At 46.0% G+C, this 23784-nt stretch overlaps 3 protein-coding genes across 6 annotated transcripts; 1 reads left to right on the forward strand and 2 right to left on the reverse strand.

The window, feature by feature from the left end:
• Positions 1–90: 90 nt before the first annotated feature.
• On the reverse strand, positions 91–2818 carry U11/U12-31K (RNA recognition motif and CCHC-type zinc finger domains containing protein). The gene is made up of 2 exons (XM_087521536.1): positions 1911–2818; positions 91–902 (listed from the first exon to the last, which is right to left on the reverse strand). Exon 1 carries the CDS (start codon positions 2741–2743, stop codon positions 1919–1921), a length of 825 nt encoding a protein of 274 aa, XP_087377662.1. The 5' UTR covers positions 2744–2818; the 3' UTR covers positions 91–902; positions 1911–1918.
• Positions 2819–17085: 14267 nt separating this feature from the next.
• On the forward strand, positions 17086–19720 carry LOC147972577 (uncharacterized). The gene is made up of 4 exons (XM_087524390.1): positions 17086–17094; positions 17194–17299; positions 17385–17536; positions 18157–19720. The coding sequence occupies exons 1-4, from the start codon at positions 17086–17088 to the stop codon at positions 18490–18492; spliced, it is 603 nt and encodes a 200-aa protein (XP_087380516.1). The 3' UTR covers positions 18493–19720.
• Positions 18239–22502, reverse strand: LOC147972578 (uncharacterized). Of its 4 annotated transcripts, none has more exons than XM_087521539.1 (2): positions 21867–22502; positions 18239–18378 (listed from the first exon to the last, which is right to left on the reverse strand). In XM_087521539.1, exon 1 carries the CDS (start codon positions 22242–22244, stop codon positions 21876–21878), a length of 369 nt encoding a protein of 122 aa, XP_087377665.1. In that variant the 5' UTR covers positions 22245–22502; the 3' UTR covers positions 18239–18378; positions 21867–21875. The 4 variants fall into 4 exon arrangements, with proteins under 4 accessions (XP_087377665.1, XP_087377664.1, XP_087377666.1 ...); XM_087521538.1 differs by lacking the exon at positions 18239–18378 and adding an exon at positions 19865–20557; XM_087521540.1 differs by lacking the exon at positions 18239–18378 and adding an exon at positions 19868–20458.
• Positions 22503–23784: the final 1282 nt, after the last annotated feature.

Below are 23784 nucleotides of genomic sequence, written 5' to 3' on the forward strand. Positions count from 1 at the left end.
AAAGACAGTACATCATACCGTATCATATCATGTACCCCCTCTGTACATTAATGTAAACGTCTTACATTAGTGTACAGAGGTAGTATATCTCAAATGCGGCAATTGATAGATGTATTCTATAACTGAGACGATGAATGTATTCCAGAACTGAGAGGATGGTTTCAAATGATAAATGTACAAGGTATGCAACTATTACTACATAAGTAGCAAACATTTAAATGACTAAGATTGCTTCCAAAAAAGAAGACTACGATTTACTTCTCTGCTGGATTTGTCACTGATTGTTTAGCCATCTCCTCATGCCTTCAAGGATATCGCCCCAAGACATGTTAAACTTTTGTTACCCACCTACAGACATCCATTGCAAATTCCAAGAGATCACCAAATCCCAAGTGAAGACAGCTGGAAGCCATCCTTCAAAAGTTCAGATGTTTAACTTAAGCTCCTCCAGACGAGGATATCTACAGATCCTTCCTGACAACAGAGAGTTGCCTGTCAAATTAAATGCCAAGAACCCAAGGGTCAGGGACCATATAAAGGATGTGGCCTGCCATTATTCTCAATAATATTTCCATCAGACTCAACATCAGGTCATCTTCAATACAAAAGGTGCCAAATCATTGATTCCTTGAAAACAGGATGCTTGTCTTCACAAGTTAGCAGCATGACAGAACGAGATGATCTCACATCCAAGTGTCAATAATACATCGAGCAGAATAACAGAGTGACCTCAAGTGCCCCCCATTGTAAAATCTGTCAGGCCTGCAATAAGCCTGCCAGCCAACTGCCTTGAAACCACAAGGAACGACCCAGTCTTGCCGTATCTTAATAATTGATCTTGTTCCAAGCTCAGCATAAAACAGTTGAGGCCTTGAAGGGAGGGGGCTTCATGCTGCTTCAATCTGAATGATGGCCATGCAGGTTAAGCCAAAATGGTGTTGTTTATACTTCAGAGAGAAGGCAGACCATGTTTATAATGCCAAGCGCACAGTTGGCATTCACGTGTATCTACATGGATCTAAGAACATCAGTATCGGAATGAAAGGCAGAACGTACCAGGACCATTGTTGAGGAAATCGTTAACTGGTAGCTGCTCGGTTGGCTAGAGAGTAGGGGATTAATCGGCTAATCGGCAAGTTAATCGGCCATTTAATCAATTAATCGGACGATTTTTCGGTTTATCGGCTACTCGGTGACCCTATGAGTAGGGATTAATCGGCAAGTTAACTGGTTAATCGGATGAATTCTTGAACATGGACCAGGACAGGTATCAAAATGGACAGCAGAAACACATTTATCAACAAGAACACCACTGTGACCAACTACAACAATCAAGAATGGGCAACAGACAAGATTATGTAAGAACACGGACTGTTTTTCATCAACTGCTAATTTTTAGCATGACTTTAGCGGACCGACTGTACATTTGCTTCTTAAACTAAAGAGATATATCCAACTATGGCTCCAGTAGAAGAATGAGCTTAAATGTGTCTCCATGCTAGCTGCTATGATGCTAAGAAAAATAGTTCTTAATGCAATAAATGATTAGGGAGAAGAGTTCACAACATACAGATTGAACAGAACAAATTAAGGTTGCTGGGGAATGCATATCACATATGGGGTTCACCAAGTATATATTGAAAAACGCTGTAATGACAACACTGACAGTAGGCCGATAGCTCATTGATCTACACTCCCTATAACCCTAAACAGAACAATGCAAGCGTGTTCACTATCAGAGATGAGAAAGTAAACCAGGGAAATTGTTCATACTCCCTGATAATAATAAGCATAATAACACGGCACGGACAAATGCGACCAGGATAGCAACAAGAAATTATTCATTGACCAACTCACAAAATTTCTAGGAACATTCATCTTAGAATACAAACACTATCATAGAAGCATACGCTGAAGCTCAGTCATCGTCCTCGTCGCTCTCGTCGCTGAAGTAGCCTTTCCTCTTCTCCTTCCTCGCCGCCTTGGCCTTGGCCCTACCCTCCTTCTCGGCCGCCTTCTCCTCCTCCCCCCGCGTGTCCACCACCGACGCCCACCTGTCGTCCTCGAACGCCGCGGCGACGGCGTCGTCGTCCTCGTCTGACTGCCAGGAGGGCCCGTCCCCTTCCCCGCCCCCGCTTCCGCGGCCGCCGCCACGGCCACCAGCAGCCCCGCCCCCGCGGCGCGACTTCTTAGAGGGCGGCGGCCGCTCGCGGGGGCCGAGCTGGTTGCGGGGGCACTCGTAGGAGAGGTGGCCCTCCCCGCCGCACTCGTAGCAGTGGGACTTGTCGCGGTACTCGCGGCGGCGGATGAACTGCGCGGCGCGGCCGTTGTCCTCGGCGATGGAGGCGGCTAGGGTGCGGCCGTTGAGCACCTTGCCGTGCATCTCGGCGGCCGCCGCCACGGCGTCCTCCCGGCGGACGAAGAGCACGAAGGCGACCCCCTTGCTGCGGCGGGACTCGCGGTCCTTGAGGACCGTGACGCGGGCCACCTTGCCGAAGCGGGAGAAGAGGGTGTGCAGGTCGGAGTTGGTGAGCGCGAAGTCCAGGTTGGAGACGTACACCGTGGACTTGGACGGCGCGAGCCCGCCCGAGCCGCTGCCGCCGCCCCTGCCGCCCCCGCCGCGGCCGCCCGACGCGGGCGCGCTGGAGGGGGCGCCGGCGGAGGAGGAGGGCATCGGGTAGCGGTAGAGGAAGCTGTCGTCCTCGCCGTCGGAGTCGGAGCCCTGCCGCCGCCGGCGAGACATTTTCACCTTCCTGCCCCCCTGTGGTTGTTCCCCCTCCTCTCCTTTTTTTTTTGAGAGAGAACCCCTCTCCTCTCCTCTCGGAGGCGGTACGGTAGAGGAAAGCCTTGTTTCTCCATGGGCCCGTGAAAGAGCAGAATAGTTGTCGCTATGGGCCTTCGCAGAAGAGTGGGCCGACTCGTGCTTCATTTTCGGCCCATCGTGTATTTCCTTTTTTTTCATCCATGGCATCAGACTAGTCATCCATGTGAGAAAATTTTGGGTATGCCAAGTGATGTTGGCAACTCAAAAAACGGTGCTTTCAAGTATTTGCGTGACCGAGTCTTGAATAAAGTAAAAAGGATGGATGGAAAATTGATGTCTACGGGTGGTAAGGATGTCCTCATAAAATCTGTTGCTCAAGCTATTTCAGTTTACTCGATGTCTTGCTTCAAACTTCCTAGAGGACTTTGTCAGCATATTAATTCTCTTATCAGAAAGTTTTGATGGGGAAACAAGGAGGGTGAAAGAAAGGCCAATTGGGTTTCTTGGGAGGTCATGACAAGACCAAAATATATGAAAGATTTGGGCCTCAATGATATAGAATTATTTAACCTTACTTTGTTGGCTTGACATGGTGTATACTTCAGGACCCAAACTATTTAACTGCAAGAATCCTCAAAGCAAATATTTCTCTACAACTGATTTTTTGCAAGCTGAATTGGGAAGCTCACCGTCTCAGGTGTGGCATGCAATAGTTGAAGGGAAAGGAATATTGGCTCAAGGTCTAATTAGAAGAGTGGACAATGGCAAAAAAAACTCAGATTTGACGAGATAATTGGCTTCCACGAGATCATAATATGAGGCCTATCACGGGCTTGTCACAAAAATCCACCGCAGCTGGTTAGTGAACTCATATTGCATAACGACATTGGGGACTGTAATAGGAAGCTGGTCCGAAACATATTTATACCTTTTGATGCCGAGGCTATTTTGTCTATGTCTGTATGTACAAGGCAAGTTGATGGTTTTTGGGCTTGGAGTCATGACCCACAGGGAACATTCTCAGTGAGGCGTATGCTTGTTACAACCAAGATCCGCACGGAGGCGTGGCTAGAAGGACGTGGAGATTCATCGACCAAGCAATGATCATGGTGAAAACTATGGAAAATACAAATTCCCTCCAAGACTAGAGTTTTTCTTTGGAGGCTCGAACATGGCCACGTCCAATAGCTGTGTTATGTGTGGCAGCGAAGATTCATGGCGACATTCATTAATGGAGTGCACCATGTCAATATGTGTTTGGGCACTTGAGGATGAAGAGTTGGTTACTGCAATAAGTGAGACAATAGAGCCAGATGTGCGCCGATGGATTTTTCACGGTAATGGACACTAGTGCAAAACCGGGCAATAGCACCGGTTCGTAAGGCCCTTTAGTGCCGGTTTGGTAACCGACGCTAAAGTGTAGGCACTAAAGCCCCCCCCCCCCCCCCCTTTTAGTATCGGTTCAGCACGAACCGGTGCTAAAGGGCAACCACATGGCACGAGCCAGCTCCGGGGGCAGGGAGCCCTTTAGTACCGATTGGTGCCACCAACCGGTATTAAAAGATTGGGGGGTTTTGGGTTTATGATTTTTTTTCATTTAATTTTGTGTTTTTCATTTAATTCTTTTTCGTTTGCTGGTATTTTACGATACTACATATTGTACACGTTATACATATATATAAATAGAATTTTTAGTAGAACCGATCATAATATATATATATGTGTGTGTGTATATATATATATCACCGAATGTCTCACAACCACCATTAGTTAATTCACACATATATATACACGATAACAATATGCATGTGTATTAGTTAATGGTGGTATTAGTGTTAAGAAGGAGATCAATATGCATGTGTATTAGTTGTGTGACTATATATCGATAATGGTGTAAAAATTGTGAATAGTGTTATGACAAACGCACCCACTCCTGTTTTTGAGATTTGCTTCTTTCGGATGCCATCATGCGAATGTTCTCGCAAACGTAGTATGCACACAGATTATTCCCCGGCGCCTGCTTCAGGGCTTTACGAGAATGAAATTTGATCAGATAATAATTAATCAAGCATGATAATTAAAGAGATGGCAGCTAGCTAGTACTACTTAATTACTTACCTGGGGTCGATACCATTTCAGATTTTGTTTCCATGGGCCTGGATTGACCCTGATGAACTTTGCCCAAGCCCTGCCCGCCGACAAAGAAAATGAATAAATGGGTTATTAAATAGTTGTTATCAGGAAATGACAAACTAATTAAATAGGCCGAGATATAGTTAATAATGATTGAAATTACCTGTTGACTATCCCCTTCACGATGGTGTAGTCACTTGCTTTCTTAAATAGTGAGTCTAGTACTTCAACTACTCCTTCATCAACTTTAATGATTAACAAGATCCAGTGAAATCTGCATGCACACACGTTTGCATGTTTTAATTAAGCGGGCATATGTAAGCAAAAATATGTAGCTAGCTAGTAGGCAAAAACAGAATTTGTAGTACAAGACAGTGTGACTCACTCAAAGTTGTAAGGAAGTAGTATATCTTCATTGTATTTGAGGTTCTTGAAGAACTCTAGCATGCTTTCCTCTACACTTTTTTCGTAATATGAATCTATTTCCATGTGTATTCATTAATGGTATTTGAGTCAACGAACCCAATGCCATAGCGTCCACCTTTTTTCATTTCATAAATCTTCATCCTGCATAATACCACAGAAAAAAATATAGTGAGGATAATTACAGGTAATGATTGATCAAAATGATCACTACAGCTAGCTTGAGACTTAAATTACAAAAAGAAATCACTTACAGACAATAGCAACTGACGGTAGATTTGTCGATTGCGTCTTGATTGTATAGCTGAAATAGTTCTGAATACTCAACGGTCACAGCCTTCTCATGGTAGTAATGATCCTTCTTGACATTCACCATGAGGGACTCTCGATTGGAAATCTTGGTAATGTCCGTGTACCATTGATGCAATTTATACATTCTCGTTGGGAGCTTATTGACCTCGTCTGGCTCGACCAAAGGTTGGCCCCGGACATATTTCCATTTTATTTCCTCCTCTCTAGTCGGAGACATGGGCTCGATATCGAGGAGTTGTCCAACAGTGATCCCGATCGTTTCAGCCTGCGTAATATACTCCTCGGTTATTACCACATCGCCCACCCCGGGAACGTTAATGGTTTGCCCACAATAATATTGGGCGCGCCTACTCTCATGTGTTGTTGGCACAACAAGTGGGGGGATTGATTGCGCCGCCTGTTCTCCCAGCTGGGGAACGGTTTTACCGCTCCTTTTGCCAGCTGATTTGCTCGAGCTCGAGCTCGCCTCTTTCTGTAGACGTGCTCGATTTAATTTCTTGATGTGGCGCTCATAGTCTGTGTCAACAGGCTTGGGAGCTGGTGCTCTAGCCATATGAATGAAGTGGTCAATCTTTTTCACAGGCACTTTCTCCCTTGGCGGCGGTGGCGGTTTCGGTGCAAAATGGGCTTCCACCTCAGCCTTCGATATGGCTATGTTTTCCTCCTCGGACTTGTCGTAAGGCCTCTGCGGAAGAGGCGTGAGGCTTGGACCATATTGAAATCGCTTGCCTCCGCCTGTACCTCCAGTACTACCTCGACTTGTACCGCTACGCACCATAGCTGAGGCGGCTCTCTTCCGTGATTGCTGAGGCGGCGAAGACAGCTGACGTGGCTGAGTTGGAGGAGGAGGAGAGGCCTGAAGCTGTGCCGGACTTGGAGGAGGAGTGGCCTGAAGCTGTGCCGGACTTGGAGGAGGAGTGGCCTGACGCTTTGCCGGACTTGGAGGAGGAGGAGTGGCCTGAAGCTGTGCCGGACTTGGAGGAGGAGTGGCCTGACGCGTTGGTGGACTTGGAGGAGTGGGAGTCTGCTGACTCGGTGGCGGATTTCGACGAGGAGTCGGATGATGCGGTGTCGGTGGCCTTCGAAAGATGATGCAATCCTTTCTCCATAGGATGATACGATGGTTGGCCTCTCCCAGTGTGTGCTCATCGTCACCTCCAGGAATGTCAAGCCCCGAATATTGGTCCACCACCTCATCAACCAAGACACGAGCATAGCCCGCTGGAATCGGGTTGCAATGGAAGGTTGCCTCAGGGGGATTTGTAAAAGCAAGGGTGTCCGCCACCTTCATGGATATGTTCTTCATTTTGAAGTATACCTCGCAGTTAGTGTTCTCCATGATGTCATCCACTGGGTAGCTATCCAGCAATGCGTCGCCCGGGGCGGAACCCACACTACTTCTCGGCATGGATGGGACGGTGCTATCCAATGGTGGATCATCCGCTAGCTGCTGAGACCCCCTTTGCTGGCTAAGTGAGTCAATTTGCTCCTACTGCCGCTGGAATTTGACTGCCAAGTCCGCGTGCGCTGATTCTAGGCCTTGAAGGCGTTCATAGTCTAGCTTCCTCTGCTCCTCCTCCATCTTCCTCTTCTTCTCCTACGCAATCTTCTTTCTTGCACGGGTTCTATAGTCGGCGTTCCAGTCCGAAAACCCCTCATACCACGGAATAGCGCCCATGCCTCGTGTTCTTCCCGGGTGTTCAGGATTTCCCAGGGCACGCGTAAGCTCGTCATTCTCTCTGTTGGGCTCGAACACCCCCGATCGAGCCTCTTCTATTGCAACAAGTAGCTTATCTTCGGCTCCGTCCAGAGATGCCTTCTTCGAAACTTTGCCTGTCTTCGGGTCCAACTCGCCCCCCCATGCGCATAGAACCAAGTCCTGCACCTGGGGGGCCATCTCAATGTTTCTGGAGTGACACCTGCATCCAGCATCTCTTTCTCAGACTTATCCCACTTAGGCATTCCCACCGCATAGCCACCTGGCCCCAGCTTATGGAACTTATCCTTTTTTTGCGGCATTGGCCTTGTTTATTCTTAACCGTTCCTTAGATAATTCCGAATCCTTGAATTTCACGAAATCGTCCCAATGAGCACTTTGCTTCTCTAGTGTTCCCTCGAATACTGGAGTCTTCCTTCCTCCCTTGACGTACCTGGCCCATTCACGAATCTTGTGGTTCTTGAATGCAACCGCCATCTTCCTAAGAGCAGCGTGCTTGACTTTCTCCACATCTGCATCTGTGAAATGATCTGGTACGGTGAAATGTTCCATGAGCATTTCCCAAAGCAGAAGTTTTTGTCTGTCGTTGACAAAAGTAACTCCTGGACGTGGCTTTGCCGGCTCTCTCCATTCTTGAAGGGAGATCGGGAGTTGGTCCTTCACAAGAACTCCGCACTGACGAATGAACTTGTCCGCAATCTTCTTAGGCGCTAATGGTTCGCCATTAGGTCTGATGGCCTCGATATTGTACTTTACGCCCTCCTTCAACTTTTTGTTCGGGCCTCGTTTCCTGTTGCCTGAAGATTTGCTCAATCCGGATGGCTGAAAGAAGAAAGATCGTTTCGTTAATATATCTTCAAGTCATTTAAAACATGTGATGATCACCAGATGCCTGCTTATATAAATATATATACCTCGCCGGTCTTTGTTGTTTCAAGATCAACATTTTCTTCGTCATGTTCATAGTTCATGACTTCATCAATTCGGTCGTCGCGATCGAATATCATATCACCCTCCCCAGTGTTGTTTAGATATTCGGAGCTGTCATAATCTTCTTCATTCTGATCATCATCTGGCCCGCAAGGATTGCGTATGATATTGAACAGGGCCTCTTCTCCCTCTCTGCCAGTATTGTCCGCCATAGGTTTTGTTTAACTAATCCAAAAGAAATATATTCAAATTACAATGCATGGATGCAATCAATTAATAAGGAAAAACTGAATCAATCATAGTACATAATAAGCATCATTGAATATAATATCGAATACGTCGTCTCGAATAATAGATATAATCTCGAATACATCGTCTCGAATAATAGATATAATCTCGAATACATCGTCTCGAATAATAGATATAATATCGAATACATTACTAGCTAGCTAGCTAGCAAGCTAATAAAGATCGAATACTACAGAGTAATCTAGGCCACTCGCGGTTCCTGAGGTGCGGGCGGTGGACACCCAAAGAGAAGGAACCATCACTGGATCATAGCTCGGGTGATCTCCCAAAAGAATCTGCCAGGTATTGGAGAACCTGACGTCCATAGCAGCCATGTAGCGATGGACGTGCTCGTCCTCCTCCCTGACACGGCGACGTACCACCTCCGGCGGGGCCGGCTCCCTCCGCACCGAAAGTGGCCCACGCGAACGCCACCAAAGGAGATGAGGGTCGACGACGGGACCCGGGGCCGGGTTCCTCACCAAGCGTCGCGCCCCTGAAGGTAGCACCTCCCAGTGCCAGCTCGGCGGAGCCCAGTCCCGGACATGGGTCCTCTGAAGCAGGACGTCATCGCGAACGGGTCGACAGCGAGGATGCAGGTCAGGCATCGTCGACAACAAATACTATATGCCGCAAAAGTAAAGTAACATTTTTTAAATGATGGATTGTGATTTCATTCTAAATTTTATAACTAAAACTAACATTTCTAATATTTCTATAACTAAAACTAACATTTCTAATATTTCTATAACTAAAAAACATTTCTATATAACTAACATTTCTAATATAACTAACATTTCTATATAACTAACATTTCTAATATTTCTATATAACTAACATTTCTATAACTAAAACTAAAATTTCTAATAATTCTATAACTAAAAAACAGAAAGATTGCTAACAATTCTATAACAATGTGTGTGTGTGGTTGGCGGCCGGGGCAGGAGCTCACCGGCGAGGCGCGCGCAACGACGGTGGGCGGCGACGGGGACGGGGACGGAGATGGGGCGGCGACGACGGGGACGGGGCGACGACGACGGGGATGGGCCGGGCGGGGACGACGGGGACGGGGCGACGACGACGGTGACGGGCCGGGCGGGGACGACGGGAGGACGGGCCAGGCAGGGACGACGGGAGGACGGGGCGCGGCGCGGCGACGGGGCGCGGCGTGGCGACGGGGACAACGGGGACGGGGACAGGGACGGCGATGGCGACGGACGGCGACGGGGGCGGCGACGAGGGGCGGCGGCGACGGGGCAGAGGAGAAAGAAACAGGGAGAGATGGGAAACTGACATTTTTTTAAATGTTTTCTTATATAGAACCCACCTTTAGTACCAGTTGGAGCCACCAACCGGTACTAAAGGTATGTTTTGGCCAGGCGAAGCGGCAGGAACCGCACCCCCTTTAGTACCGGGTCGTGGCGCCAACCGGTACTAAAGGACCCCCTTTAGTACCGGTTGGAGCCACGACCCGGTACTAAAGGATGTGCGCTGCCAGGCGAGGGGCGCAAAAGTTTAGTCCCACCTCGCTAGCGGAGGGGCACTCGCACCTGCTTATAAGCCCCACCATCGCTGCTGTCTCGAGCTCCTCTCTTAAGCAGGCCTTCTGGGCCTACCTCTTCTGCAATGCCCTGTTGGGCCTACTGGGCTAGCGGGCCTGCATCCTGGACCAACTAGAATTTGGGTTTCTAGTCGTATGCAGGCCGTTGTGGCTCAGCAGGTGGGCTTTTTTTCTTATTTTTTTGCTTTATTTATTTTTGTTTTATTTATTTTTGAGTTGTTTTTGCTGTATTTAGAGTTTCTGTGTGAATATTTTTGCTTTAGGTACAAAAAATTACAAACTTTCTGTTAGTACCGGTAGTTTACAAATTTGAATAGTTTAAATTTTGAATTATTTGAAATTTGTGTGAATCACTAGTTTGTGAATAACTTAACTTTGAAAATAGATTTTTTAGTGATTCTTTTTTCTTATGTTTAATATTAGTGTGTTTTATCATTATATTCAATTTGATAATGCTTAGGTTATTTAAAAAATGAAATGCCTTTGTAACGGATGAGTTTTCGTCCGAAACCCTGATACTTCGAAAGAGATTGTCTATTTTGTACACGAAGTGCATCTAGTTTTTGCGGTAACCCTCTCTACTTTTTGCACATGCTATGTGGGTGAAATTATGATACCATGCCAACTTTCAACCTTTTCTGAGTTCATTTGAAATGCTTTTCAATTTCAGGGTCATTTAGTTGAAAAAATCAGTAAATGCATGAAAGAATTTGCTTGCACATAAAATTTCTTCGCGTTTCAAATGCCAAAACACATAACTAGCTACCCTAACTATTACAGAGATTCCTTCCTGGGTGTGAAACATAGAAGAAAGTGATGATAGTGAAGCCGATCACATCCCAGATCTTTGGGTGTGAAACTTTTTCTTCGCGTGTGTCCCTTTGCGCCGTAGCCATGGAAAATCTTCATCATTTAACTGGATGCTCGGGTCAATATTCACTATGAATGGAGCAATTTCATCAAACTTTTCATAATCTCCTTACATGTCTGTCTTGTCATCCACTCCCACGATGTTTCTCTTTCCAAAAAGAACTATGTGCCACATTGGCTCATCGTACGATGCATTCGCTTCCTTATCTTTTCTTTTTCTCGGCTTGGTAGACATGTCCTTCACATAGAAAACCTGTGCCACATCATTGGGTAGGACGAATGGTTCGTCTGCATACGCAAGATTGTTGAGATCCACTGTTTTCATTCCGTACTGCGGGTCTTCCGTTGCCCCGCCTCGTGTTATATTGACCCATTTGCACCGAAACAAAGGGACCTTCAAACCACGTCGATAGTCAAGTTCCCATATGTCCTGTATATAACCATAATATGTTTCCTTTTCCGTCTTGGTTTCTGCATCAAAACGGACACCACTGTTTTGATTGGTGCTCTTCTTATCTTGGGCGATCGTGTAAAATGTATTACCATTTATCTCGTACCCTTTGAAAGTCATTATATTCGAAGATGGTAACTGGGACAGCAAGTACAGGTCATCTTCAATAGAGGCATCATGCGTGGTACGTGTCTGCAACCAGCTGGCGAAACTTCTGGTTTGTTCACGTGTAATCCAGTCATCAGACCGCTCCGGGTGTTTGGAGCGTAGCAAATTCTTGTGTTCATCCATATACGGAGCCACCAAGGTGGAATTCTGTAGAACTGTGTAGTGTGCTTCAGTGAGAGAATGTCCGTCCATACATATTATTTGTTCCCCTCCTAGCGTGCCTTTTCCATCCAGTCTGCCCTTATGCCGCGATTCAGGAACACCAATCGGCTTAAGGTCAAGAATAAAGTCAATACAAAACTCAATGACCTCCTCATTTTCATGGCCCCTGGAGATGCTTCCTTCTGGCCTAGCACAGTTATGAATATATTTCTTTAAGACTCCCATGAACCTCTCAAAGGGGAACATATTGTGTAGAAATACAGGACCCAAAACGTTAATCTCTTCACATAGGTGAATTAGGACGTGCGTCATGATGTTGAAGAAGGATGGTGGGAACACCAACTCGAAACTGACAAGACATTGCACCAAATCATTCTCTAACCTTGGTATGATTTCTGGATCGATTACCTTCTGAGAGATTGCATTGAGGAATGCACATAGCTTCACAATGGCTAATCGAATGTTTTCCGGTAGAAGCCCCCTCAATGCAACCGGAAGCAGTTGCGTCATAATCACGTGGCAGTCATAAGACTTTAGGTTCTGGAACTTTTTCGCTGCCATGTTTATTATTCCCTTCATATTCGACGAGAAGCCAGACGGTACCTTAATACTGAGCAGGCATTCAAAAAAGATTTCCTTCTCTTCTTTGGTAAGAGCGTAGCTTGCATAACCCTGATGTATGCCGTCTTTTCCGTGCATACGTTGCTGGTCCTCCTGTGCCTCAGGTGTATCTTTTGTCTTCCCATACACGCCCAAGAAGCCAAGCAGGGTCACACAAAGATTCTTCGTCACGTGCATCACGTTGATTGCGGAGCGGACCTCTAGGTCTTTCCAATAGGGAAGGTCCCAAAATATAGATTTCTTCTTCCACATGGGTGTGCGTCCGTCAGCGTCATTCGGAACAGGTTGTCCACCAGGACCCTTTCCAAATACCACCTTCAAATCCTTGACAATATCATGTGCATCAGCACCAGTATGGTGGCGAGGCTTCGTCCGGTGATCCGCCTCACCTTTGAAATTCTTGCCTTTCTTTCTTACGGGATGCCTGCTCGGAAGAAATCGACGATGTCCCAGGTACACATTCTTCTTACAATTAGCCAAATATATACTGTCGGTATCGTCCAAACAGTGTGTGCATGCGCGGTATCCCTTGTTTGTCTGTCCTGAAAGGTTACTGAGAGTAGGCCAATCATTGATGGTCACGAACAGCAACGCCTTTAGGTCAAATTCTTTCCCCATGTGCTCATCCCACGCACGTACACCTGTTCCATTTCATAGTTGTAAGAGTTCTTCAACTAATGGCCTTAGGTACACATCAATGTCGTTGCCGGGTTACTTAGGGCCTTGGATGAGCACTGGCATCATAATGAACTTCCGCTTCATGCACAACCAAAGAGGAAGGTTATACAAACATAGAGTCACAGGCCAGGTGCTATGGTTGCTGCTCTGCTCCCCAAAAGGATTAATGCCATCTGCGCTTAGACCAAATCATACGTTCCTTGCGTCATCTGCAAACTCCTTTCCGTACTTTCTTTCGATTTTTCTCCACTGCGACCCGTCAGCGGGTACTCTCAACTTTCCGTTTTTCTTACGGTCTTCTCTGTGCCATCGCATCGCCTTGGCATGCTCTTTGTTTTGGAACAAACGTTTCAACCGTGGTATTATAGGAGCATACCACATCACCTTGGCAGGAATCTTCTTCCTGGGGCGCTCGCTCTCGACATCACCAGGGTCATCGCGGCTGATCTTATAGCGCAATGCACCGCATACTGGGCAAGCGTTCAAATCCTCGTACTCACCGCGGTAGAGGATGCAATCATTAGGGCATGCATGTATCTTCTGCACCTCTAACCCTAGAGGGCAGACATCCTTCTTTGCTTCGTACGTACTCTCGGGCAATTCGTTGTCCTTTGGAAGCATATTCTTTATCATTAGCAACAACTTTCCAAATCCCATGTCAGATACACCATTCTCTGCCTTCCATTGTAGCAATTCCAGTGTGGTGCCCAGCTTTTTCTTGTCACCTACGCAATTCGGGTACGACAATTTTTTGTGATCCTCTAACATGCGCTGCAACTTTTCTTGTCCAAATCACTTGCGCAGTTTCTCTTTGCATCGGCAATGGCCCGACCTAGATCATCAACGGGCTCATCCGATGCCTCTTCTTCAGCTTCTTCCCGCATTGCCGGCTCAGCTTCTTCCCGCATTACCGGCTCAGCTTCTTCCCTCATTGTTGTATCATCGTATTCAGGGAACCCATGGCCAGGATAGCTGTCGTCGTCCTCTTCTTCTTCATTGTCTTCCATCATAACCCCTCTTTCTCCATGCTTGGTCCAAACATTATAGTGGGGCATGAAACCGGACTCAAACAGGTGGATGTGAATGGTTCTTGACATAGAGTAATTGTGACCATTCTTACAGCCAGCACATGGACAAGGCATAAAACCATCCGCCCGCTTGTTTGCCTCAGCCGCAAGCAGAAAAGTACGCACGCCATTAATGAACTCGGGAGAGCATCAGTCATCGTACATCCATTGCCAGCTCATCTTCAATACATAGCACCGAAAACACCAAATTAATACAATACATAAAGTTCATACATAAAGATCATACAACACTTAAATGCAACAAACAAATAACTCTCTAGCTAAAGAATTTAAATGCAACAACAAATGCGATCAAGATCGCAACTAAGGTAACAATTGATCCAACAGCATAATGATACCAAGCCTCATTATGAATGACATATTTTCTAATCTTTCTAATCTTCAAGCGCATTTTCTCCATCTTAATCTTGTGATCATCGACGACATCGGCAACATGCAACTCCAATTCCATCTTCTCTCCCTCAATTCTTTTCAATTTTTCCTTCAAATCCTCGTTTTCTCTTTCAACTAAATTTAACCTCTCGACAATAGGGTCGGTTGGAATTTCCGGTTCAACTACCTCCTACATACAAATATCTATGTCAACTTGATGGGCATAATTTGTCATAAACACGAAATGCAATAAATAGTTTTAAAAGATAATATACCACATCCGAATCATAACTCGGACGAGGGCCGGCGGGGACGAATATCAAAACCATGGCACTATGTATAACAAACAACGTATGGGTAAGATAATTATACGAGTAACTATATATCCAAATCACACAAATATCAATTTTTTATATAAAACTTCATGAACAAGAGGCTCACCACAAGGTGGTGCCAGCGAGGGGACGTTGCGAGCGATCGACGGTGGTTACGACGGAGATTTAGAAGGTACTAAGTAAACCACACCTACATATGCAAACTAAGTGTTATTTTTGACCTCAAATTGCATATAAATCAAATACTAGCACATATATATAATTCCTCCCAAATTACTAAACTCAAAAATCAATCACTATATAAAGCATTGCACAAGCTAATCTAGCAATGAGAGATGAAAGGACAAAGTTGCTAACCTTTGTGATCATTTGAATGGATAGGGGCCTTCAAATCTTGACAAATTTTGGGCAAAATGTGTGATGAGCTTGAGAGGAAGAGGGAAAAGAATAGAGAGGAGAGGGGAAAGGGAAAGAACAGAGCGAACTCGGGTGGACGAAGGGTCTATGTAGGACGACCTTTAGTACCGGTTCGTGATACGACCCGGTACTAAAGGTGCTGGAGGGGCCCCGGACCGACAACATAATAAATGCTATGCTACTTTGTGTCATGCATGACAATAAATAGAGTACTACATGATACTAATATATAATACTATACATTAGGAAGGTAGTATCATACACTAGTATCATATGCATAATACTACTATATAATACTCCCCATTACAACCAGCCTCAGGGTACTTGTCACGCTATGGGCTATTGGCACGCTAGACGAAACACGATTCACGAGCATGATTTTCAGAGCTCGTCGAGTACGCATTGTTTTGTCGATCGTTTCACCACGGAGATATATCTGCCGAGTAGGCAAGGGCATGCACAAGCTGAGACAAGCGAGCAGCGATGAACTCCACCGCAGGGCCATTGCAAAAACAAGGTTGACGGGACAACTACCAATCCTCCAGACATGGTGCGGTGGGTGTCATCTGCAGACAACAATGGTTCGGTTCATACTTGGGGTCTTCGGCGATAGCCCTTGGTGGATTATCCAACCCAGCACCTTGAAGCTTTAAGTTGTCTGGAGGCAGTGGCGCTGGCTGCAGATCTTTTTGCAGACACATGTGGTCATTGCATTCAATCGCAAGGAAGTTGTTTCGAACATCTCTGAAGGCAGTGGAGGAAAACATGCTCATATCATCAAGGAGATCAAGTTAATGTCCTTGGATTTAAGGTCTTGTTGTTTTGTTTTTGAATGTAGAGTTTCGAATATCAAGGCACATAGCCTCGCTAGATACACGCTTAGCTTTTCATTTGGTCGCCATGTTTGGCTTCTTCCTAAGGCTGGTCATAGTGGGAGTAACTTAACAAGTAACATAGCGCATTTCAAGACAAGTTTGCTTATGTGGCATATAATTAATGAGAAGAGAGGTGTTTGAAGTAACATATATGTTACTGTAACATAACGCAACCCAAAGCAAAATGAGTCTATAATATAATAAATGCTACCATCTATGATACTACTTGTATGTTACTTTGCACTATGAAGATAGTAACAAAGACTAGTGTCATGCATGTTACTCCCCACTTAGACTAGTGTCATATGCATGCCACTAGTCTAGGTTACTACCCCCATAGTGCAAAGTATCTTAGTAGTAGTGTCATAGTTTGTTTCATTTATTGCCTTATAGACTCATAAGCAAAATTGTCTTGGGATGTGTTAAGTTACTACCTAAGTTACCCCACTATGGCTAGCCTAAGTTGTACTGTATTCCTCACAACATTCTTGAGTAATAAAGCCATCCATGTTTTTTTTAGCACCAGCTATTGATTCATTAGTTGGACCAAGACCATGCAAAAGTCAAGAGGGGGAAACCAGTGAAGAATGAGAATAAAAACACCATTTGTCTTCTCCAAAGCATACGCTTTGACGATTACACACCACTGACTGACTAATATGAACACAAGGGAAGGGGTTAACAAACAAAACAAAACGATCCTTGAATGCCCGTCGTTGAGAGTGGCTCTTTGTGATTCACGGCACCGCATGGAACTTCGCACCGTCAAATCCAATCCAATCCGGGCGGTTAATTACCAGCAGCAAGTGAACGCCCGTGTAGACCACACGCCTACTTAAACCACCCACCCTTGACCTCCACCAAACCCCACACAATCTCCCACCACCCAGACGAGCTCTGAACCCCGCCGGCCGGCCGCCATGGCAACGGTGAGCAACCAATCTCACCTCCTCCATCTTCTTCTTCCTCCTCCTCCGATCCATCCATGGATTCTGGATTGAATCTAATCGAGCTTAACCTGGCAAGAGGGAGCCAAGCACGCGCGGTTCAGCCTCCAGGTGGACATGCAGTGCCGGTGCATGGGCTGCGTCGGCAAGGTCGACAAGGCCATGGCATCCATCGGCAGCTTCACGGGTACGCACGCACGCATATCCTTCCTGACTCCCCTCCCTCTGTTCTTCCTGACAATGCTTTGCCTGATTTTTGGTTTGATATATAGGAGTCGAAACGTCGGTGGGGGACGTCGACGCCGGGGTTGTGGCTGTGGCGGGGAAGGTGGACCCGGCGGAGCTCTGCCAGTGGCTCAAGAGGAGGACGAGGAAGGATGTCAAGATCGTCTGCCCTCACCCGCCGGCTGAGAATTATAAGCAGGTATGTGTCCCTTCATCCCATTCATTCAAAAAAAAAGGTATACGTCCCTCTTGTCTACTCCCTCCGTTCTTAAATCCGTATCTAGACAAATCTAAGACAAGAATTTTGGGACGGAGGGAGTATAAGTCTTTCTAGAGATCCCAACAAGAGACTACATACGGAGCAAAATGAGTGAATCTACACTAAAAATATGTTTATATACATCCGTATGTTGTAGTTCATTTGAAATGTCTAAAAAGACTTATATTTAAGAACGGAGGGAGTACTTACCTTCAGATTGAAGGATCATGTGTACCACCAGTGTTCTGTGTATAATACCCAAACGAATGTACTTTTGAATTTTGATATATGTACTGTACTTTGGTTGGTACCCTCTGCAAGTAGCAAGAAGGAGCATGTGTACTGTGTGCTTGCCAGAATGATGATACAGACACCAAATTGCATGAAAAGGTAGAAACCGGAGAACTTATTGGTCTAAAACCGTTGTAAAAGAAGAGATAAATCTACAGGTCCAAACAGTGAATTTGATTGACAGATCTTACAAGTTCAGAGAGTGAATTTTTTTTCCAGTTTCCACAATTACTTCCACAACTTGGACTAAACCCGCTACTTGTTTGCAGAAAATGATATTGGTTCTGGGAAGCAGTTCAGGTACCGGGGACACGACGCCGTCAGCTCCACCGTTACCGCAACATTTCTCCAGCGCTCTAGCACCATCAGGAGTTCAGCCTGACCACGAGGATCTCGATCTGATCGAGGAGAAGATCAGGGACCTCGAGAGGGCCAGGGATGCGTTGAAGGTCCGGAGCCTGAAGAATGAGCTGACTGCAGCCAAGTCTGAGCTGAAACAGTCAAGGGAAGTGATCAGCAACAGTAAGAAGGCTCTGCTAGATAGTGCCCTGAGCCAGCTCGACGCGTTCAAGAAACTAGAGTCACTCACTCAGATCACCATGTGACTGAGCCTATTCAGTCCATGGTTTCGCCATTATGCTCTATAGTATGAGAATGGCCAGTGTAAACATGTTGTTATCAAAACTTTCTTAGAGTTTTCGTGCGTCTCTGAAGCCTGATGTTATTGAATTGCTGTCTGAAGTGACAACAAGGCATGGGGTGTAGATTTTCATGCCAGTACAGCAGTTACCCTGCTGGATGTTTTGGTATATCTGTCACTGCATTTCATTTCATTCACTGAAATATGAACAAGGAACACTGCAGAGTTACCTCTGTTTTAAATTTCAGCAGTGACCGACAAGTGTTCGAACAAGTGATGTCGACACCGATGACTTCCCGATTAAGATAGGACTGCATCAGGGGTCAGCTTTGAGCCCTTATCTTTTTGCATTGGTGATGGATGAGGTCACAAGGGATATACAAGGAGATATCCCATGATGTATGCTCTTTGCGGATGATGTGGTGCTAGTTGATGATAGTCGGACGGGGGTAAATAGGAAGTTAGAGTTATGGAGACAAACCTTAGAATCGAAAGGGTTTAGGCTTAGTAGAACTAAAACCGAGTACATGATGTGCGGTTTCAGTACTACTAGGTGTGAGGAGGAGGAGGTTAGCCTTGATGGCCAGGTGGTACCTCGAAAGGACACCTTTCGGTATTTGGGGTCAATGTTGTAGGAGGATGGGGGTATTGATGAAGATGTAAACCATCGAATCAAAGCCGGATGGATGAAGTGGCGCCAAGCTTCTGGCATTCTTTGTGACAAGAGAGTGCCACAAAAGCTAAAAGGCAAGTTCTACAGGACGGCGGTTCGACCCGCAATGTTGTATGGCGCGGAGTGTTGGCCGACTAAAAGGCGACATGTTCAACAGTTAGGTGTGGCGGAGATGCGTATGTTGAGATGGATGTGTGGCTACACGAGGAGGATCGAGTCCGGAATGATGATATACGAGATAGAGTTGGGGTAGCACCAATTGAGAAGAAGCTTGTCCAACATCGTCTGAGATGGTTTGGGCATATTCAGTGCAGGCCTCCAGAAGCTCCAGTGCATAGTGGACGGCTAAAGCGTGCGGAGAATGTCAAGAGAGGGCGGGGTAGACCGAATGTGACATGGGACGAGTCCGTTAAGAGAGACCTGAAGGATTGGAGTATCACCAAAGAGCTAGCTATGGACAGGGGTGCGTGGAAGCTTGCTATCCATGTGCCAGAGCCATGAGCTGGTTACGAGATCTTATGGGTTTCACCTCTAGCCTACCCCAACTTGTTTGGGACTAAAGATTTTGTTGTTGTTGTTATTGTTATTGTTGTTATTGTTGTTGTTGTTGTTCACATGGATGACAGGCACCAAGCCAGAATTCAAGATCTTTGATTGACGGTGACACTCGGGGAGATCCATTTGCCTAGTTTTTAGTTTGACAGGAGTCGAAATGTCGGTGCGAGGTGCCGATGGAGGGGTCATGGCAGCCGTGGAAAAGGTGAACCCGGCGGAGCTCTGCCAGTGGTAGAAGGGGAAGATAAGGAAGGACGTCAAGATCGCCCGCCCTTCCCCACCATCTGAGAATCATAAGCAGGTATGTGTCCCTCTTGTCTACTACCTTCAGATTGAAGGGCACTTCTAAATTTTGATATGTGCTTTATTAACCACTGTGAATAGCAAGAAGGATCATGTAAAATTGCATGAGAATACCAGAATGAGAACACAAACACCAAAATCGCATGAACCATGCAAAGGAACAGATAAAGCTACCGGCCCAAACACTGAATTTGGTTTACAGTTTTTAGAAGTTCAGAGAGTGACTTGCTTCGTATTTCCACAACTCGGACTAAACCACTACAGTACTTGTTTGCAGAAAATGATATTGGTTCTGGGAAGCCGTTCAAGAGCCAGGGACACGATGCCGTCAGCTCCACCATTACCGCAACATTTCTCCAGCGCTCTAGCACCATTAGGAGTTCACTCTGACCACCATGATCTGCACCTGATCGAGTAGAAGATCAGGGACCTCGAGAAAGCCAGGGACAGGTTGAAGATCAGGAACCTGAAGAATGAGCTGACTGCAGCCAGGTCCGAGCTTAAACAGTAAAGGGCAGTGATCAGCAATAGTAAGAGGCTCTGCTAGATAGTGCTCTTAGCCAGCTCGATGCGTACAAGAAACTAGAATCACTCACTCAGGTCATTATGTGACCGAGCCTATTCAGTTTCATGGTCTCGCTATTGGACCATACAACATGGTCCGTGTAGACTTTGTCATGTCATTACCTAGCATGAAAATTAAACCTTTCATTCAGAAGCCTGATGCATCGTGTGAAGTGCCAACAAGCTGTGAAGTGTAAATTTCCATGCCACTATAGCAGTGATCCTGCTTGATCCTTTGGTGTATTTCTCACTGCATTTTATTCGTGCTTTAGTGTAAATCTCGCTACTGCATTTTAGTGAAATGTGATTCAGGAACCACGCAGGATAGGATAACATCTGTTCAGAAATGGCTATTTAGACAGAACACATGAGTTAATTTTCAGCTGTGACCTTGCAACACAGCAAACTACATGTATCATGTGCCTCTATAGATGCTCAATTGTTCATGCTCAGCCACATTAATATGTGTATTAAACTAGTTGAGAGCTGAGAACTAGAACAGTTCATGCTTAACACTTTATTGAGACCTGAGAACTAGAATAGTTCAGTGGCATGAGGCAACATCGAAGTAGCATGTTAACACTTTATTTTGTTGCCCCTCACACATTTGCAAAGCAACGCATAGTAGTATGGCGCAAAGGCAGATAATTGAAGGAACGCACAGAACACTGATGTCTGTCTGTCAGACATGCCACCTATGTTCGCCATTATCGTCGAGTCGGAGGTAGATGCTATTATAATAACAGCATGTTCGGTGTAAACCTTGTTGTTAGCTAGTATGCAAATCAAAACATTCTTGAGGTTTTCGTGCATCTGAGATGCCTTGTCTGAAGTGACAACAAAATATGGGGTATAAATTTCCATGCCACTACAGCAGTGACTCTGCTCCATCTTTTTGTTCATTTGTTACTGCATTTCATTTCTTTTTACTGAAAAGTGATGCAGAAACATTGCAGAGTTTCCTCTGTTTAGGTAGTAAAAAGTTAAGATTCAGCAATGATCTTCCAGAAAATCAAACTAAATGTATCATTTTCCTCCGTACATGTTCACTGGTTCAGCCTTAATAACATGAGTATCAAATTATCTGGGAGCTGAGACTAGGATAGTGAGACAACATTGAACAGCATGTTACAATCAGAGCACTAAAATTTCTGCACTTTTTTACTAGCCTCCTGCACATTGCAAATCAACGCACACACATAAACAAATGACAGGCACGGAGGCAGAGAGTTGAAGGAACGCACTGATGCTCGTCAGACATGCCGCCTATGGTCGCCGTCGTCGTCGACGTGGAGGTTGACGCCGTGGCTGCGGAGCGCGTTCAGGATGGCCCAGACCTTGGTGCGGTTCTTGAAGCCCTTCTTCTCGACCTCCTTGGCGGCGTCGGCGTGGATGGGCTCGCTGGCCAGGCCGTCCACCCGGAGGCGCATGGCGAGCACCTCGCCGACGGCAGCGGCCGCCTTGGCGTTGCAGGCGCGGCCGCACTCCAGCCCGTCCCGGAGGGGCTTCTCGACGGTGGACGCGGTGACCACGACGCGGCCGCTCTGCCGGTCCACCACGTTGGCCGTCACGTACTTGAGCGAGATGAAGAGGCGCAGCACGTACCGCTTGGCCTGCGACATGGGACCCGGTCCGCCGCCGCGAGGGCGAGAGCAGCCGAGGACGCGTGGAGGCGGTCGAACGCCTCTGCGGCGTTTCGACGAGCAGCTGGTGGGCGCCCGGCGCGACCGGGCGAATGATGCTGTGGTGGGACGCGGAAGGACGGCGAGACAGGGCGGGGAGGAGCGCCGGTGGGCGAGGCCGGATGAAGATCGACGCTGAAGGAGGAGGAGGAGGAGGAGGGAGGCGGGGGCGGGCCGGAGCGACGTCGACCTGCGCGGTGCAGGAGAGGGCGAACGGCACTGCAGTTTCTGAGCGAGGCGGTGTGAGTGTCCGGTTGCTTATTATTCGATTGTCAAGGTGAGAAGAAAAGGGGGTGTGAACCACACCCGTTCCATATCACTAACAAGGGGTGAAAAAGTACAATAGTCGTCTCGACAGTGCATTAGGCCTGGTTTGCTAGAGGAGGTTTGCAGAGGTTCAAAATCCTCAGAAATCCTTGTCAGCCCATTTGATACGTAGGGATTGAGCAGGCCAATCCTTTTCGATCCCCACGAATCCTTCTCAATCCATGTGGTACAGAAAACACCCCAAAACACCCAGGGAACTGGACGTTTGCTATGCTGCTACTGCTGTAGGAGGTTTAACCAAATAGATGGATTTATGAGAGGGAGGAATTAGTGGGGAATTGAGGGGATTGGGTGAAAGAGAGGGATTAACCAAATCCTTTCAGACCCCCCTCCACTCCGGGGCTGCAAAACCTCCCCTGTCAAACGAGGCCTTAGTGTTACACAAAAGATCTCGTTTAGCCTCCGAAGTAGAATAATGTGAATTTGGACATGTGTAGTCCTGAGTTCACTTAGCTGATAAAAAAATGTTATCGATCAGTTAGGCTTAATTAATTGTCTTCCAGACACACCTTCAAATATATAAACAATTTTAGATAAGATAGTTGAACGAAGACTATATTGTTGGTTTACAATGTAAATGATTTCAATGACCAGAAAATTTCACTTTTCTTTCTTTCTTTTATTTCCTAGATGAGAAGGCAAGGATTACTTGACCAGTATGAGAAAACAAGTACTGTTCTCTCAGAAGTTAGAAGTTTCCATTTGATATTTTGGTATTACTCCCTCCGTTCCTAAATATTTGTCTTTCTATAGATTTCAACAAGTGACTACATACGAAACAAAACGAGTGAATCTACACTCTAAAATATGTCTATATACATTCATATGTTGCTGTTCATTTGAAATGTCTAGAAAAACAAATATTTGGAAAAGAAGGGAGTATAATTCTTTAAAAAGAATGGTCATTCTGCTATCAGCATCACGATTATGTGTTAGTCGTAGACTCTTAATTTCCTATAATTCTTTTATTTGTTTGGTTCCTTCTGTTCATATTTGTGCAACAAGAAATTAGTTTCAAGATTGGTCCGGGTGAGGCTTGAACAAGTGAACTTATGTGCCATCAGGTTGAGTCTGTTGATACTTTGCTCTCCTTTTCTTTTGCTTTACAGAACTATTCTTGTCACTGGAGATGTATGTTAATCCTCTAGCTTTG

Source organism: Triticum urartu, chromosome 5A, assembly GCF_056163025.1.
Source record: "Triticum urartu cultivar PI428250 chromosome 5A, HENAU_Tu73, whole genome shotgun sequence".
Taxonomy (NCBI): Eukaryota; Viridiplantae; Streptophyta; class Magnoliopsida; order Poales; family Poaceae; genus Triticum; species Triticum urartu.